Raw genomic sequence first — 14,873 nt, forward strand, 5'->3', positions numbered from 1 at the left:
TAACACCCTTAGCTTTGTTTGGGGCTGATGAAAAAGCAGCCAGTTTGTACAAATTGTTCTCTATTCTATGTGCAGCCTTTTGGAGCAGGTGGGTTTCTTGGAACATTGCTATATCAATATGGTTTCATGCTTGAATATCAAGACAGCTGGAATGTTAGATAGGATCATTAAGGCCTTTCAGATTCCACAAGAAAATAGCTAGTGTTGCCATTGTATTTCTAAAATGTAATTGTTATCTTTAGTGTTGATAAGCCCATGGATATAAAATAAAAAGCACAACCCACAGGGAAACCAACCCATTGGTCGCTCCCCACCCATTAGACCCTCTCTATAAACCATTTCCCTTTCCCTGCCCCCCCTTTCTCAGCCCCCCTCCTTCCTAGCTCCCAGCCCTCCTTCCGCTGTTCCCCCCGCCCTGCACTATAATTACAGGGTTGTAGCATAACTGCGAGTGACGGCCTATTGTTAAGTAAAACATAAAATAAGTAACCAATTCAGACCTGTGCAGTTAAGTTAGCAGACTTGATGAGTAAGGATGGGTAAAAGATATGACAGATATGCAAGCCTAATGCCTAAACAGTCAAAAATAGGATAGCTGTAGGAGCAATAGCACTTAATCCATTATATTAATTTATTATTAGCAATATGCTTTGAATGACCTTAAACATATATTTTCCCTCCTTTAAGTGCTCTATACTATGTGCAAAAAAATAAGAGGGTATGTGTAAAAATGTAAGTCTATACTCTAGATGTTACTGTATATAATAATTCATCATTGCCTGTAGGCAAGTCCTCCCTGGGAGATACATTCAGTAGCCTAAATACATTTACATTTAAGTCGTTTAGCAGACGCTCTTATCCAGAGCGACATACAAATTGTATTAAATAGAGGGGGAAAGGAATCAACAAGAAGAAAAACAAGCAAAAGCAAAAAAGCTAATGTGTAGTAGTAGCCCATATGGGACTGGCCATCTCTCCTTGCCAGTAGCAAAAAATCTATACAAAATTAAAGAAAAGATAGTAGAGCAATAGCCACTAACTTACACTACATGACCAAAAGTATGTGGACACCTGCTCGTTGAACATCTCATTCCAAAATCATGGGCATTAATATGGAGTTGGTCCCCCCTTTGCTGCTATAACAACCTCCACTCTTCTGGGAAGGCTTTCCACCAGATGTTGGAACATTGCTGTGGGGACTTGCTTCCATTCAGCAACAAGAGCATTTGTGAGGTCGGGCACTGATGTTGGGCGATTAGGCCTGGCTCACAGCGGCATTCCAATTCATCCCAAAGGTGTTCGATGGGGTTGAGGTCAGGGCTCTTTGCAAGCCAGTCGAGTTCTTCCACACCGATCAACAAAAATGTCTGTATGGACCTCGTTTTGTGCATGGGGGCATTGTCATACTGAAACAGGAAAGGGCCTTCCCCAAACTTTTGCCACAAATTTGGAAACACAGAATCGTCTCGAATGTCATTGTATGCTGTAGCGTTAAGATTTCCCTTCACTGGAACTAAGGGGCCTAGCCCGAACTATGAAAAACAGCCCCAGACCATTATTCCTCCTCCACCAAACTTTACAGTTGGCACTATGCATTCGGGCAGGTAGCGTTCTCCTGGCATCCGCCAAACCCAGATTCGGCCGTCGGACTACCAGATGGTGAAGCGTAATTCATCACTCCAGAGAACGCGTTTCCACTGCTCCAGAGTCCAATGTCGGTGAGCTTTACACCACTCCAGCCGACGCTTGGCATTGCGCATGGTGATTTTACGCTTGTGTGCGGCTGCTCGGCCATGGAAACCCATTTCATGAAGCTCCCGAAGAACAGTTATTGTGCTGACGTTGCTTGCAGAGGCAATTTGGAACTCAGTAGTGAGTGTTGCAACCAAGGACAGACGATTTTTATGCACTACGCACTTCAGCACTCAGCCGTCTCATTCTGTGAGCTTGTGTGGCCTCCCACTTTGCGGCTGAGCCGTTGTTGCTCCTAGATGTTTCCACTTCACAATAACAGAGACAGCTCTAGCAGGGCAGAAATGTGATAAACTGACTTGTTGGAAAGGTGGCATCCTATGACGGTGCCACGTTGAAAGTCACTGAGCTCTTCAGTAAGGCCATTCTACTGCCAATGCTTGTGTATGGAGATTACTTGGCTGTGTGCTTGATTTGGTACACCTGTCAGCAACGGGTGAGGCTGAAATAGCCGAATCCACTAATTTGAAGTGGTATCCACATAACTTTTGTATATTTACTGTATATTGCCATATTTAGCCCAAATGGATTCAATACGCTGTAGACAGAAGAAAGCAGTTCCAGTACGTATGAACCTCAATATATTGTCCATTGTTCATTAATCGGTGTGGTGCCATTACTGTGTAGATGTCCAGGACCATAGGCAATATACTTATAAGAAGTTTAATGCTCAGCAATTAATAGTAATATTGTTCCTTGTACCCAAACATTAGGGGGTGTCCTCATCATTGTCTTATGCTGAGGGCAGCATCATAGCCATAGGCTAGGCCGCGTGAATGTGCATGGATAGCATACCTTAAAAAATTTGCCAGTCATGGGGTTCCTTCTGTCGGCTTGTCCCCTTTTGTGTTGGGTTTGATGTGCTTCTTGAAGAAGTCTTGAGCTTCCTTGGCAGTGGAAAACGTGTGTGTTGTGTTCTGGAAGGTCAAGAGGAGTTTTGTCGAGTGGATGAAGCCGCATCTCAGGTTTAGCTTGCGTAGCTGGTATCTCACCTCGTTGTAGGTCTCCCTCTGTTTTAGCATTTCGGCACTCAGGTCTGGGTAGATGCTGATCCTCTTCCCTGCATAGGTCAGACCCTCGGATTCCACTGCAAGGTGAACAATGCACCGCTAGACTTCAAAGCTGTGGATCCGTACACTCATACAGCGAGAGCCGTTGGAGTTGACCCGTGCGATGCGCGCTGTTAATCAGCTGTATGGGACCCAGCTTCTCCTGCCCGAACAGTTCATAGAAAAGATTGCTCATGAAAGTTGGGTTGCCCACTTCCACACCAGTTTCAAGTCCTGTGACCCGCACATTGAATTTACGGGAGTTTGATTATCCCTTCCAACTTAGCTTGTACTGTTTCCAGGTCATGGAGTCCCACCTCTGTCGCATTGGCTGTCTTCTCCAGACTTTCCACTTTAGTTGAATAGGTATCCACTTTAGCAGTGAGCACGGCCAATGATTTAATTATTGGTTTTAAAGTCGGGGGCAGAGGTAATCTCCTCACAAACAAGCTCTCTTATAGTAGCGGCCAGCTCTTTCTGTTGCCTGGTGTTGAGAGCCGCCATGTTCCCACAGTTGAATTGTGGACGGACAAATTCTAGCTGCTGTTATCCTGGCATCACAATGCCTGTTCACTTACATCCTCCCTATAGACTGACTCGTCGTTGTTGGTTATCAGGCCTACAATTGTGGTGTCGTCAGCAAACTTGATGGAGCTGGTGTCGTGCAAAGCCACGCAGTCATGGGTGAACAGGGAGTACAGCAGAGGGCTGAGGACATACCCCTGGGGGTCCCCTGTGTTAAGAGTCAGTATGGAGGAGGTCTTGTTCCTATGGTCTGCCCGCCAGGAAGTCCAGGATCCAGTTGCAGGTGAGCTTGGTGTCGAGCTTGGAGGGAACAATAGTGTTGAATGCTGAACTGTAGTCAATGAACAGCGTTCTCACATAGGTGTTCCTCTTGTCCAGATGTGTTAGGGCCGTGTGAATAGCAACGGAAATCAAATCAAATCTAATTTTATTTGTCACATGCGCTGAATACAACAGGTGTAGACCTTACAGTGAAATGCTTACTTAAAAAATGGGATCTTCCGTGGATCTGTTGGAGCGGTAGGCAAATTGGCGTGGGTCCAGTGTGCCTGGCATACTGGCCTTGATATGGGCCATGAACAGCCTCTCGAGGCACTTCATGATGACTGGGGTGAGTGAGACGGGTCGATAGTCCTTTGGGAATGTCACCTTGTTTTTCTTGGGCACTGGGATGATGGTAAATCTCCTTGAAGCAGGTGGGGACTACAGCCAGGGACAGGTTGAAGTTGTCTGAGAATACCCTCCCCAGCTGGTCAGCACACACTCTGAGAATGCGGCCAGGGAGGCCATCTGGTCCGGCGGTTTTGTGAGTATTCACTCTTTTGAGAGTTTTCCTCACATCAGCCTCTGAGAGTGAAAGCACCTGGTCATCCGGAGCATCGAGATTCTTCATGGATAGCTCGGTATTGTCTCCCTTAGAGCGAGCATAGAATGTGTTAAACTCGTCTGGGAGGGAGGCTTCGGTGGGCACCACACAGCTAGTCCTTGCCACATGTCGTGTCTAAGTTGTCAAACATCGATTCAAGTTTGAGTCTGTAATGTCTTTTTGCGTCCCTAATGGATTTGAGGAGCTCGTAACTACTTGCCTTATACGCATCGAACGCAACCGAGTCATCAGGGTTCGTTCTGCTGACATTGAATGCTGCAGTATGGGCTCTCAGCATGGTACGGATATTTCTGTTCATCCAGGGTTTTTGGTTGGGGTATGTCCGGATTGCTATTGTGGGAACAACATCAACACGTCCTAATGAAGCCTGTGACTGATGGTGTATATTCTTCAATGCTGATGGATGAGTCCTGGGTGGATAAATATTTTAACATATTCCAATCAGTATTATCAAAACAGTCCTGGATATAAGGTAAAGAACAGATCAATCTCACTGGGGCTATACCTTCAACGCATCGCAGTGGACCGACAGTTTCAAGCTGGTTAAAATAAAGGAATATAGAAGCAATAGTGTGTGGCCTCCCCACTTTGTTATTGGTAATGTTTGTCTTATTCAGTGCCAACAGTTGATTATATAGATGAACATAATTTCACATCAGAGGTAATTAGGTGGAAGCAGAACAATTAGAAACTGAATTCAATAAAGAAGCGTTGGTAGCACTTTATTTTAAGGAACAGAAATGACTTGGTATTACCTGGTATTTTCTAGGAAATTGTGAGGTATCAATGGGTACTTTCTGCTACTTACTTCAAAGACCTTTAAACTATTGGTAACTACCTGGTACCAAATGGTGATGAGTGGTGCTACTTGCAATGAGCCTAAAAGAAACAAATGTAGGTTATAGGTTATTATAATTGTATAATTACCAATTTACCATGCAATTTCTAAGTAAAATACCAGGTAATTTCTGTACTATAAAATAAAGTGTTACCGAAGTGTTGGTAGTGAGCCATACATTATGACCAGTGGTGTAGTAGAGGGTAAATGCACATAAAAGCCAACCCTAGACCTCTGGTCTTGTAGGCTTTACAAGAGTACAAACTACAGACGGCAACATTCGCCCCATGTCTGTTCACCCACCTTATCTATCAGTGAGTCCATCAGGGGCCACAGTAGTAGCATTCTCCTCTTCTTATTCAGGGAATTATTATACTGCATTTAATTTTTCATCAGTTTTCTTTTAAGTGCATGTCTGAACTGCAATTGCTGCGATGTTACATGCAGTAGAGTAGCCAAAGCTTAAATACACATACATAGACATATATAGATTGGTGGAGAAGAGGGATGTTAGGAGCTCACTGGTCATCTCCTAGCGACTTGTCCTCCTGCTGCCCTGTGTGTTTGGAGGAGGGGGAGCCCCCGGCCCCAGCCTTACCCTGTGTGCTGAGGGAAGGAACCTCAGCTGCTCTCTCCAAGCGCTCAGAGTGGCGTTCAGTTCCTTGGCCTGCCTGGGCTCCTCGTCCTCCTCGCTCAGGCCCAGACTCTGTCTCAGACTCAGCCAGCCCTGCTGCTGCAGCCCCCTCCTCTGACCTGGTGGTCCCCACAAACTGCAGGTGAGGTAGGAGAGTCTCTTTGCGGCTCTCGGCGTAGAGCTGCTGTTCTAGGGTCAGGTAGGACGACGTCAGGTGTCTGAAGTCCATTTCAAAGGGCAAGGCTGACGACAGCACGCTTGTCTGGGATGACGCACAGGCCCTGGACTGCCCCTTGCAGGAGCTCCTGCTGCTCTCCTTGGTCTCCGGGAGCATGGACTGGATCTTGGGCAGCCAGCGCTTTCGCACACGCCGTGCGTTGGTGCACATGTCGGCTGCGATCACGTTCATCTCGCTCTCCTTGAAATTAGGTGCAAAGTTCTGACAGTAGACTGCAAAAGAGGGGAAAGAGACAAGGCAACATTGAAAGAAATGCATATTGTCTACTTTACATACAGTGTTGAGCCAAATTAATACAGTATGATGTTTAACACCTGAGAAAACAGAAGGGCACCTACGTTTGACAGTGTTTAGGACTCGGTTGTCCAACGGTTTTCGGCTGGGATCATTGGTGGAGGAGCGAATTCCAGTTCCACAGCTATTGGCCAGAGTGTTTCTATGTATACAATAGCCTAATCAGTAATCATAGGGCTCTCTCTTTATCCTTTCTATCATTTTCTCTACCCCCCCACTCTAATTTTCTCTGTCTGATATTACAAAATATGCTTTATAAAGAGCTAGTAGTCTACTGTCTAGGTCCACAATCTGGCCACGACAATATAGTTACAAATGCACTGTAGAATTGAACATTCTAACCTGTCAAAGAAGGTGGCGAGCAACCGACGCAGCAGCACTTTGTGCTTAATGCCAGCACACAAATGACAGTTCATCAACTGGCCACGAGTCATATATACACCAGAACCTGTGGAAAAGGACAGAGCAATGCTACTCACGTTCACATCCATGATGAAAACAATAAAACGGCGGGCCTCCCTAATGATCTCTATGTCCATGATAACATCTCTGTATTGTATGATACAGTTGGAAAGAAGAAAATAAACTGTCTGCACGTGAGGGCTTAGGTCTTTAACACTACAACAGCCATAGGCCAACGACTACTGACGTTTGATTTTGTAAATAAATAAAAATATGCCCCCCAAAAAATAGCAACGTCCTGCTCCTTCCCTGACTTTCCCTAAATATTTATATTTTAGATTGCTCAGTTGTCCGATTTTAAAAAATCACAAACAGAAAGGTATTTAGAGGCTGTTTACCTGTTTTTTTTAAAACAGCTATTACTAACTTAAGGGGCCAAGACAAATGTGCCGAAGGGCATTGGTACCCAGGCGCTAATGCATCTCTCTCCTCACTGAATGAGTGTTGTCAATGGATGAATGGGTGATAGAAACCAGAGAGAAACGGATAATTGTGCATGTGACTTCACAACTGAATTTGAATGAACTGAATGATGAGGAGGAAGGTGAAGAGGGTGATTGAATTTGAATGATCTGAATGACGAGGGTGAAGGGGTTTGAATAAAGAAACAATAGTGTAATAATAAAGAATTGTGGGTGCTCAAATTATTTTTTAAGGCTATTTAAATTAAATTATTAAGGCTGGAAATGGTATATCATCTCCCCTCAGAGAGTAAAATCAGACACTGAGAACAACATACAATGTGTGTAGTTCACAATGGCAAGCCAAACCAAACGAATGGACACACTGACAGCATCGAAAATGCTGCAGAATATAGATGAGCTGGAATCGGATGGTGGATCAGATCTTGATCTTGAAATCAACGTTGCTGATGAAGATTCTTCATCTGATTCGAGCCTCTGCCTCTGATGCCTGAGTCTCGCCACAGAAAAACCAGAACAGGGCCAACTGAGACGGTGATCCTAACTGCAACAGTGAGACAGGAGTCTGGCAAAGAAGACTAGCCTGCTCGGAACAGTGAACAAACTGACTGGAGCTGCCGCCCTCTGCACAAAACAACATACCAGCGGAGCTTTAGTCCACATCAGTGATGAAGTGATGAAAGAGTGGTAAAGCAACACTAAGAGTATTTGCAATCCTCAGCACCATGCATTCCACTGTTGCCATCGGCAGTTACCAGAAGAAGAAACCGGAGACAGTGACAGACTACAATCGCACAAAGGTACAGTGAGGGAATAAAGTATTTGATCCCCTGCTGATTTTGTACGTTTGCCCATTGACAAAGACATGATCAGTCTATAATTTTAATGGTAGGTTTATTTGAACAGTGAGAGACAGAATAACAACAAAAAAATCCAGAAATACCCATGTCAAAAATGTAATAAATTGATTTGCATTTTAATGAGGGAAATAAGTATTTGACCCCTCTGCAAAACATGACTTAGTACTTGGTGGCAAAACCCTTTTGGCAATCACAGAGGTCAGACGTTTCTCGTAGTTTGCACACATCTCAGGAGGGATTTTGTCCCACTGCTCTTTGTAGATCTTCTCCAAGTCATTAAGGTTTTGAGCCTGACGTTTGGCAACTCGAACCTTCAGCTCCCTCCACAGATTTTCTATGGGATTAAGGTCTGGAGACTGGCTAGGCCACTCCAGGACCTTAATGTGCTTCTTCTTGAGCCACTCCTTTGTTGCCTTGGCCGTGTGTTTTGGGTCATTGTCATGCTGGAATACCCATCCACGACCCATTTTCAATGCCCTGGCTGAGGGAAGGAGGTTCTCACCCAAGATTTGACGGTACAAGGCGCCATCCATCGTCCCTTTGATGCGGTGAAGTTGTCCTGTCCCCTTAGCAGAAAAACACCCCCAAAGCATTATGTTTCCACCTCCATGTTTGATGGTGGGGATGGTGTTCTTGGGGTCATAGGCAGCATTACTCCTCCTCCAAACACGGCGAGTTGAGTTGATGCCAAAGAGCTCGATTTTGGTCTCATCTGACCACAACACTTTCACCCAGTTCTCCTCTGAATTATTCAGATGTTCATTGGCAAACTTCAGACGGGCCTGTATATGTGCTTTCTTGAGCAGGGGGACCTTGCGGGCGCTGCAGGATTTCAGTCCTTCACGGCGTAGTGTGTTACCAATTGTTTTCTTGGTGACTATGGTCCCAGCTGCCTTGAGATCATTGACAAGATCCTCCCGTGTAGTTCTGGGCTGATTCCTCACCCTTCTCATGATGATTGCAACTCCACGAGGTGAGATCTTGCATGGAGCCCCAGGCCGAGGGAGATTGACAGGTCTTTTGTGTTTCTTCCATTTGCAAATAATCACACCAACTGTTGTCACCTTCTCACCAAGCTGCTTGCCGATGGTCTTGTAGCCCATTCCAACCTTGTGTAGGTCTACAATCTTGTCCCTGACATCCTTGGAGAGCTCTTTGGTCTTAGCCTTGGTGGAGAGTTTGGAATCTGATTGATTGATTGCTTCTGTGGACAGGTGTCTTTTATACAGGTAACAAACTGAGATTAAGAGCACTCCCTTTAAGAGTGTGCTCCTAATCTCAGCTCGTTACCTGTATAAAAGACACCTGGGAGACAGAAATCTTTCTGATTGAGAGAGGGGGTCAAATACTTATTTCCCTCATTAAAATGCAAATCAATTTATAACATTTTTGACATTCGTTTTTCTGGATTTTTGTTGTTGTTATTCTGTCTCTCACTGTTCAAATAAACCTACCATTAAAATGATAAACTGATCATTTCTTTGTCAGTGGGCAAACGTACAAAATCAGCAGGGGATCAAATACTTTTTTCCCTCACTGTACGTAGCTCTGCCATTACAGATAGCCTTTCCATCTGCCATGCACCAAATATTATCTCCTTTCATTATATTGTATTACATTAATATTATTTATATTATTATTAGTATTATTCTATATAATTCTAACCTTTTCTATGCTATTTTGTTTTATGCAATAGCTTGGTCTGGATGCACTCGACCAGATGACAAGACTGTACTCTGTAAAGGAGGTACTTGCCGCTGGCCTGTTGCAGTGTTCTACAATGTGCTCGACATGGCTGCTATCAATGCACACGTGTTGTACAAGCAATGCCTTGACAAGATAGTCAGCAGAGACTTCATCATGGATCTGGCATGTGAGCTTTGTGAGAACCACATGAAAGCCAAGAAAGCAGCTACAGCCACCAAGCAGTCCACCAAGGAGGCAGCCAAGGCAGCAGCGCGTCCTGCTCTCCCTCTTCCCTATGCACCATAGCTCCCACTCGGGAAAAAGAGGACAATGTCAAATTACGTTTTTTATATCTTGTCATGGATATATTTCCACAAATATTTATTTATGCTATTCATCCTTTACAATTGTTCATGCACTGGTGCTTTTGTTTAGGAATACATCAAATCACTTCACCTGAGCACCTGACTGTTTATATTAGTATATATTTTTTGTTTTCTACTTTGTCAAAGAAGCTGTAACTGGACTGTAATACTATTACTAATCTAATCTACAAATAAAGTTGCTCAAATGTATTACACTGTAATATTTTTCTTGTAAGGGAAATGAAAATAGGCTATAGGTCTACGTTTTTCACTAGGACTTTGTAGAATTATACAAAACATATCCTTGACTCTATCCAAACAAATAACTATTGTTTTTATATCTAGTCATGGATATACTTCCACAAATATTTATTTATGCTATTCATCCTTTACAATTATTCATGCACTGGTGCTTTTGTTTAAGAATACGGCAAATAATTTCACCTGCGCACCTCGCTGGTTATATTATTATTATATATATATATACAGTAGGGAAAAAAAGTATTTAGTCAGCCACCAATTGTGCAAGTTCTCCCACTTAAAAAGATGAGAGAGGCCTGTAATTTTCATCATAGGTACACGTCAACTATGACAGACAAATTGAGATTTTTTTTCTCCAGAAAATCACATTGTAGGATTTTTAATGATTTTATTTGCAAATTATGGTGGAAAATAAGTATTTGGTCACCTACAAACACGCAAGATTTCTGGCTCTCACAGACCTGTAACTTCTTCTTTAAGACGCTCCTCTGTCCTCCACTCGTTACCTGTATTAATGGCACCTGTTTGAACTTGTTATCAGTATAAAAGACACCTGTCCACAACCTCAAACAGTCACACTCCAAACTCCACTATGGCCAAGACCAAAGAGCTGTCAAAGGACACCAGAAACAAAATTGTAGACCTGCACCAGGCTGGGAAGACTGAATCTGCAATAGGTAAGCAGCTTGGTTTGAAGAAATCAACTGTGGGAGCAATTATTAGGAAATGGAAGACATACAAGACCACTGATAATCTCCATCGATCTGGGGCTCCACGCAAGATCTCACCCCGTGGGGTCAAAATGATCACAAGAACGGTGAGCAAAAATCCCTAGTGAATGACCTGCAGAGAGCTGGGACCAAAGTAACAAAGCCTACCATCAGTAACACACTACGCCGCCAGGGACTCAAATCCTGCAGTGCCAGACGTGTCCCCCTGCTTAAGCCAGTACATGTCCAGGCCCGTCTGAAGTTTGCTAGAGTGCATTTGGATGATCCAGAAGAGGATTGGGAGAATGTCATATGGTCAGATGAAACCAAAATATAACTTTTTTGGTAAAAACTCAACTCGTCGTGTTTGGAGGACAAAGAATGCTGAGTTGCATCCAAAGAACACCATACCTACTGTGAAGCATGGGGGTGGAAACATCATGCTTTGGGGCTGTTTTTCTGCAAAGGGAGCAGGACGACTGATCCGTGTAAAGGAAAGAATGAATGGGGCCATGTATCGTGAGATTTTGAGTGAAAACCTCCTTCCATCAGCAAGGGCATTGAAGATGAAACGTGGATGGGTCTTTCAGCATGACAATGATCCCAAACACACCGCCCGGGCAACGAAGGAGTGGCTTCGTAAGAAGCATTTCAAGGTCCTGGAGTGGCCTAGCCAGTCTCCAGATCTCAACCCCATAGAAAATCTTTGGAGGGAGTTTAAAGTCTGTGTTGCCCAGCAACAGCCCCAAAACTTCACTGCTCTAGAGGAGATCTGCATGGAGGAATGGGCCAAAATACAAGCAACAGTGTGTGAAAACCTTGTGAAGACTTACAGAAAATGTTTGACCTGTGTCATTGACAACAAAGGGTATATAACAAAGTATTGAGAAACTTTTGTTATTGACCAAATACTTATTTTCCACCATAATTTGCAAATAAATTCATTAAAAATCCTACAATGTGATTTTCTGGATTTTTTTCCCCTCATTTTGTCTGTCATAGTCGACGTGTACCTATGATGAAAATTACAGGCCTCTCTCATCTTTTTAAGTGGGAAAACATGCACAATTGGTGGCTGACTAAATACTTTTTTCCCCCACTGTATATATTTTTTATACTTTGTCTAATGAAGCTGTAACTGGACTGTAATACTTACTATAACTCTATTACTAATAAAATCTACAAATAAATTGTATAAAATGTATTACACTAATGTTTTTATTGTAAGGGAAATAAAAATAGGCTATACGTTTTTCAGTAGGACTTTGTAGAATTATTCAAAACATATCCTTGACTCTATCTAAACAAATCACTATTGTTGTTATATTTTTACATGGATATATTTCGACGAATATTTCTTCATGCAATTTATCCTTTACAATATTTTTCAAGAGTTAGTGCTTATCAACCTTGCAGGTTGATATTCATCTGATGCGGACGCTAATGGGGACGCCCAGCAACATTCTCTAGCGGGTACTTACAGGCTAAAAGGCCCGGTGGTTCTAGTGTTAATTGAGTCAGTGCTTGAGACGAGCTGAGATGCACCATAGAGATACATATTACTAGAGTGGCCTATGTCATGGGTCACTGCTTGTGTCTTACCTCCCACCAGCTCCACCTTCTCCCCGGGATCCCCTTCTGTGTACAGGGTGGGGTGGCAGCGGTAGCCAATCTGGCTGATGAGACTGGGTGGCAGCGCCATCGTGTCCCTGCCGATCAGCACACAGCGCCCCTCAGTGGCCAGAGGTAGGGACAACATGTCCAACTTATCCTGCACTGGGGGAACAAGAGGAGGCAGAATTTCAATCCCAGACAGTATATTCTAAAGCTGAAGTTGTGCTCAAATGAGAACTACTGGTGCTTCTAAAAAGTAACCCAGAGGATGGAGCATTTACTGCTGTAGGAGTTGGTGGGGTGCCCATAATTCTGCCCGTAAGCCCCGTTTGTATTGCTGCTGCCGTAGAACTCCTCTTCAAACTCCTCCTCGTTGGGGTGGGAAGTGGGGCTGTCAGTGGCTGGGAGGCTGGAGGCTCCTGGGCTAGAGCTCTCCCCAGAGGCCATAGGGTACGACTGTACTCTGGGTACCATGCCACTCCCTCCTGCCCCCATGTAACATAACGCACTGCTCCTTGTGGCGTAGCCCTTGAGGCCCCTGGCTGTGTGCTCCTCACTCATTGGGGACTCACATCTTTCCTGCTTAATCCTACAAGTGGCCATTAGCGTGTCGCCTGGCAACAGGGCCGGATGGCTGTAGTTGGGGCTCGGCGGTTCGAAGCCCAGATCCTCGGTGGTGGCCGTTTGGGAATCGCAGTGTGGAGAGTTGGCCTTTAGCATGAGATTCATCCTGCGCTCCACAATGTTCTGGATCTGGAGGTAGCCGGCCGTGTACATGAGCACGAGCTGTTCGCTAGCGGCCATGGTCAGCCTGCCCGTGTAGCAGAAGGAGAGGATCTGCTGGAAGCAGGACGGGTTGACCGAGGAGGGTAGTTCAAACAGGCCCTGGGAGCTGCCGCTGAACAGGTCTCTGAAGTAGAGGCTGCTGGCGGCCAGCACGGCGCGGTGGGCCTTAAAGGACTGGCCGTTGACCATGACGGCCACGTCACAGTACTGGCCCTGCAGGCGCTGCTCATTCAGACTCTCCAGCACAGAGCTGCCAAAGTTGGGGATCTCCACATGCAGGAGCTGGGACATTATGATAAGAGCAGGTCTTCACTGGAGACAGGACCGGCTGAAAGGGCATCTGCCGACAGAGACAGATAGAAAGAGAGAGAAAGAGGAGATGGAGAAAAAAGTTATCCACATTCAGACAATACAACATGCATATTAATATGCTATTTACAAAAAGAGTAAGAGTTCACAGTATCTTTGCTACTATTTCCTACAAAAACTGTCAGTAAACTAACATTTCTTTTCCAGAACTTCATGATTGTTGATACAGAGGAATGAGATATAAGTTTTGAACTACTCTGCATAAGCTTTCAGGTATTCAATATACTGGACTAACTGTTACCTGCACAGAAAGTCATCCAACACTCATCCTCCTATTACAAACAGTCTCTAACCTGTACTGCACAGTCCTCTCTAAACAAGTCAAACATAAATTCAGATAAAAGATAAGGTTGCCCACCAGAAAGAACAGAAGCACTCCAATTCTCTCCTTCTCCATTCGAGACTGAGGTGGTAGAAGAGGGTGAGGTTCTCTATGCACAATCAATGCAACGTCTAGCGTATGTGTCACAGGGAAAGGGGGGGGGTAGGCTATAGACACAGACAGAGGAAGGGAGGGTGTGAGACAGAGAGGAGGAGTCATTTAAGGACATAGAGAGAGCTAATGCGGATAACTGCCCTGCAGAGGGTGACTGTGTACTATAGAGCCGGGAAATGGAGACATGTATTACATACCTCATCTGTTTCAGAGATTAATAAGACGGAAGATTGATTGTTACCGAGACCGTCTAAAATACGGAAGACGGATAAAGAGCTCCGACATACGGGCTGTCACGCACACTATGGTATAATACTGTCGACGTATGTTCTTTACAGTAGATTATCTACACTGTGTGATCAGACTCAGCCTGTGTGCCATGACTTGGGCAAATGCACAGCGCTGCAATGCAGTGCCTGTCCCAACTTGGCATGCTGAGTACATAGTGTGCATACTGCGTCTATGTGCCAACTAGGAGCCAGCCACACAGGGCACCGGACACAAATGACTACTCATCTGTGATTAAAGAAAGAGCTGGATGTGCCTGTTATTTCTTATAATATGGCAAGGATAACTCATAGGTTATGGAGGATAAGTGGTTATTATCCGATACTGCTAGGATTATTCTCTAAAGACTATATTAAAGAATGAGGAAGGGCATGATAACTTGATTTTGAAAGTCAGCT

At 44.4% G+C, this 14,873-nt stretch overlaps 1 protein-coding gene across 1 annotated transcript; it reads right to left on the bottom strand.

The window, feature by feature from the left end:
- Window positions 1-4,959: 4,959 nt before the first annotated feature.
- Window positions 4,960-13,673, bottom strand: LOC121584080 (nucleus accumbens-associated protein 2). The gene is made up of 5 exons (XM_041899912.1): window positions 12,878-13,673; window positions 12,585-12,758; window positions 6,559-6,664; window positions 6,261-6,358; window positions 4,960-6,134 (listed from the first exon to the last, which is right to left on the bottom strand). The coding sequence occupies exons 1-5, from the start codon at window positions 13,671-13,673 to the stop codon at window positions 5,569-5,571; spliced, it is 1,740 nt and encodes a 579-aa protein (XP_041755846.1). The 3' UTR covers window positions 4,960-5,568.
- Window positions 13,674-14,873: the final 1,200 nt, after the last annotated feature.

The sequence above is a fragment of the Coregonus clupeaformis genome, chromosome 16 (genome assembly GCF_020615455.1).
Source record: "Coregonus clupeaformis isolate EN_2021a chromosome 16, ASM2061545v1, whole genome shotgun sequence".
Taxonomy (NCBI): domain Eukaryota; kingdom Metazoa; phylum Chordata; class Actinopteri; order Salmoniformes; family Salmonidae; genus Coregonus; species Coregonus clupeaformis.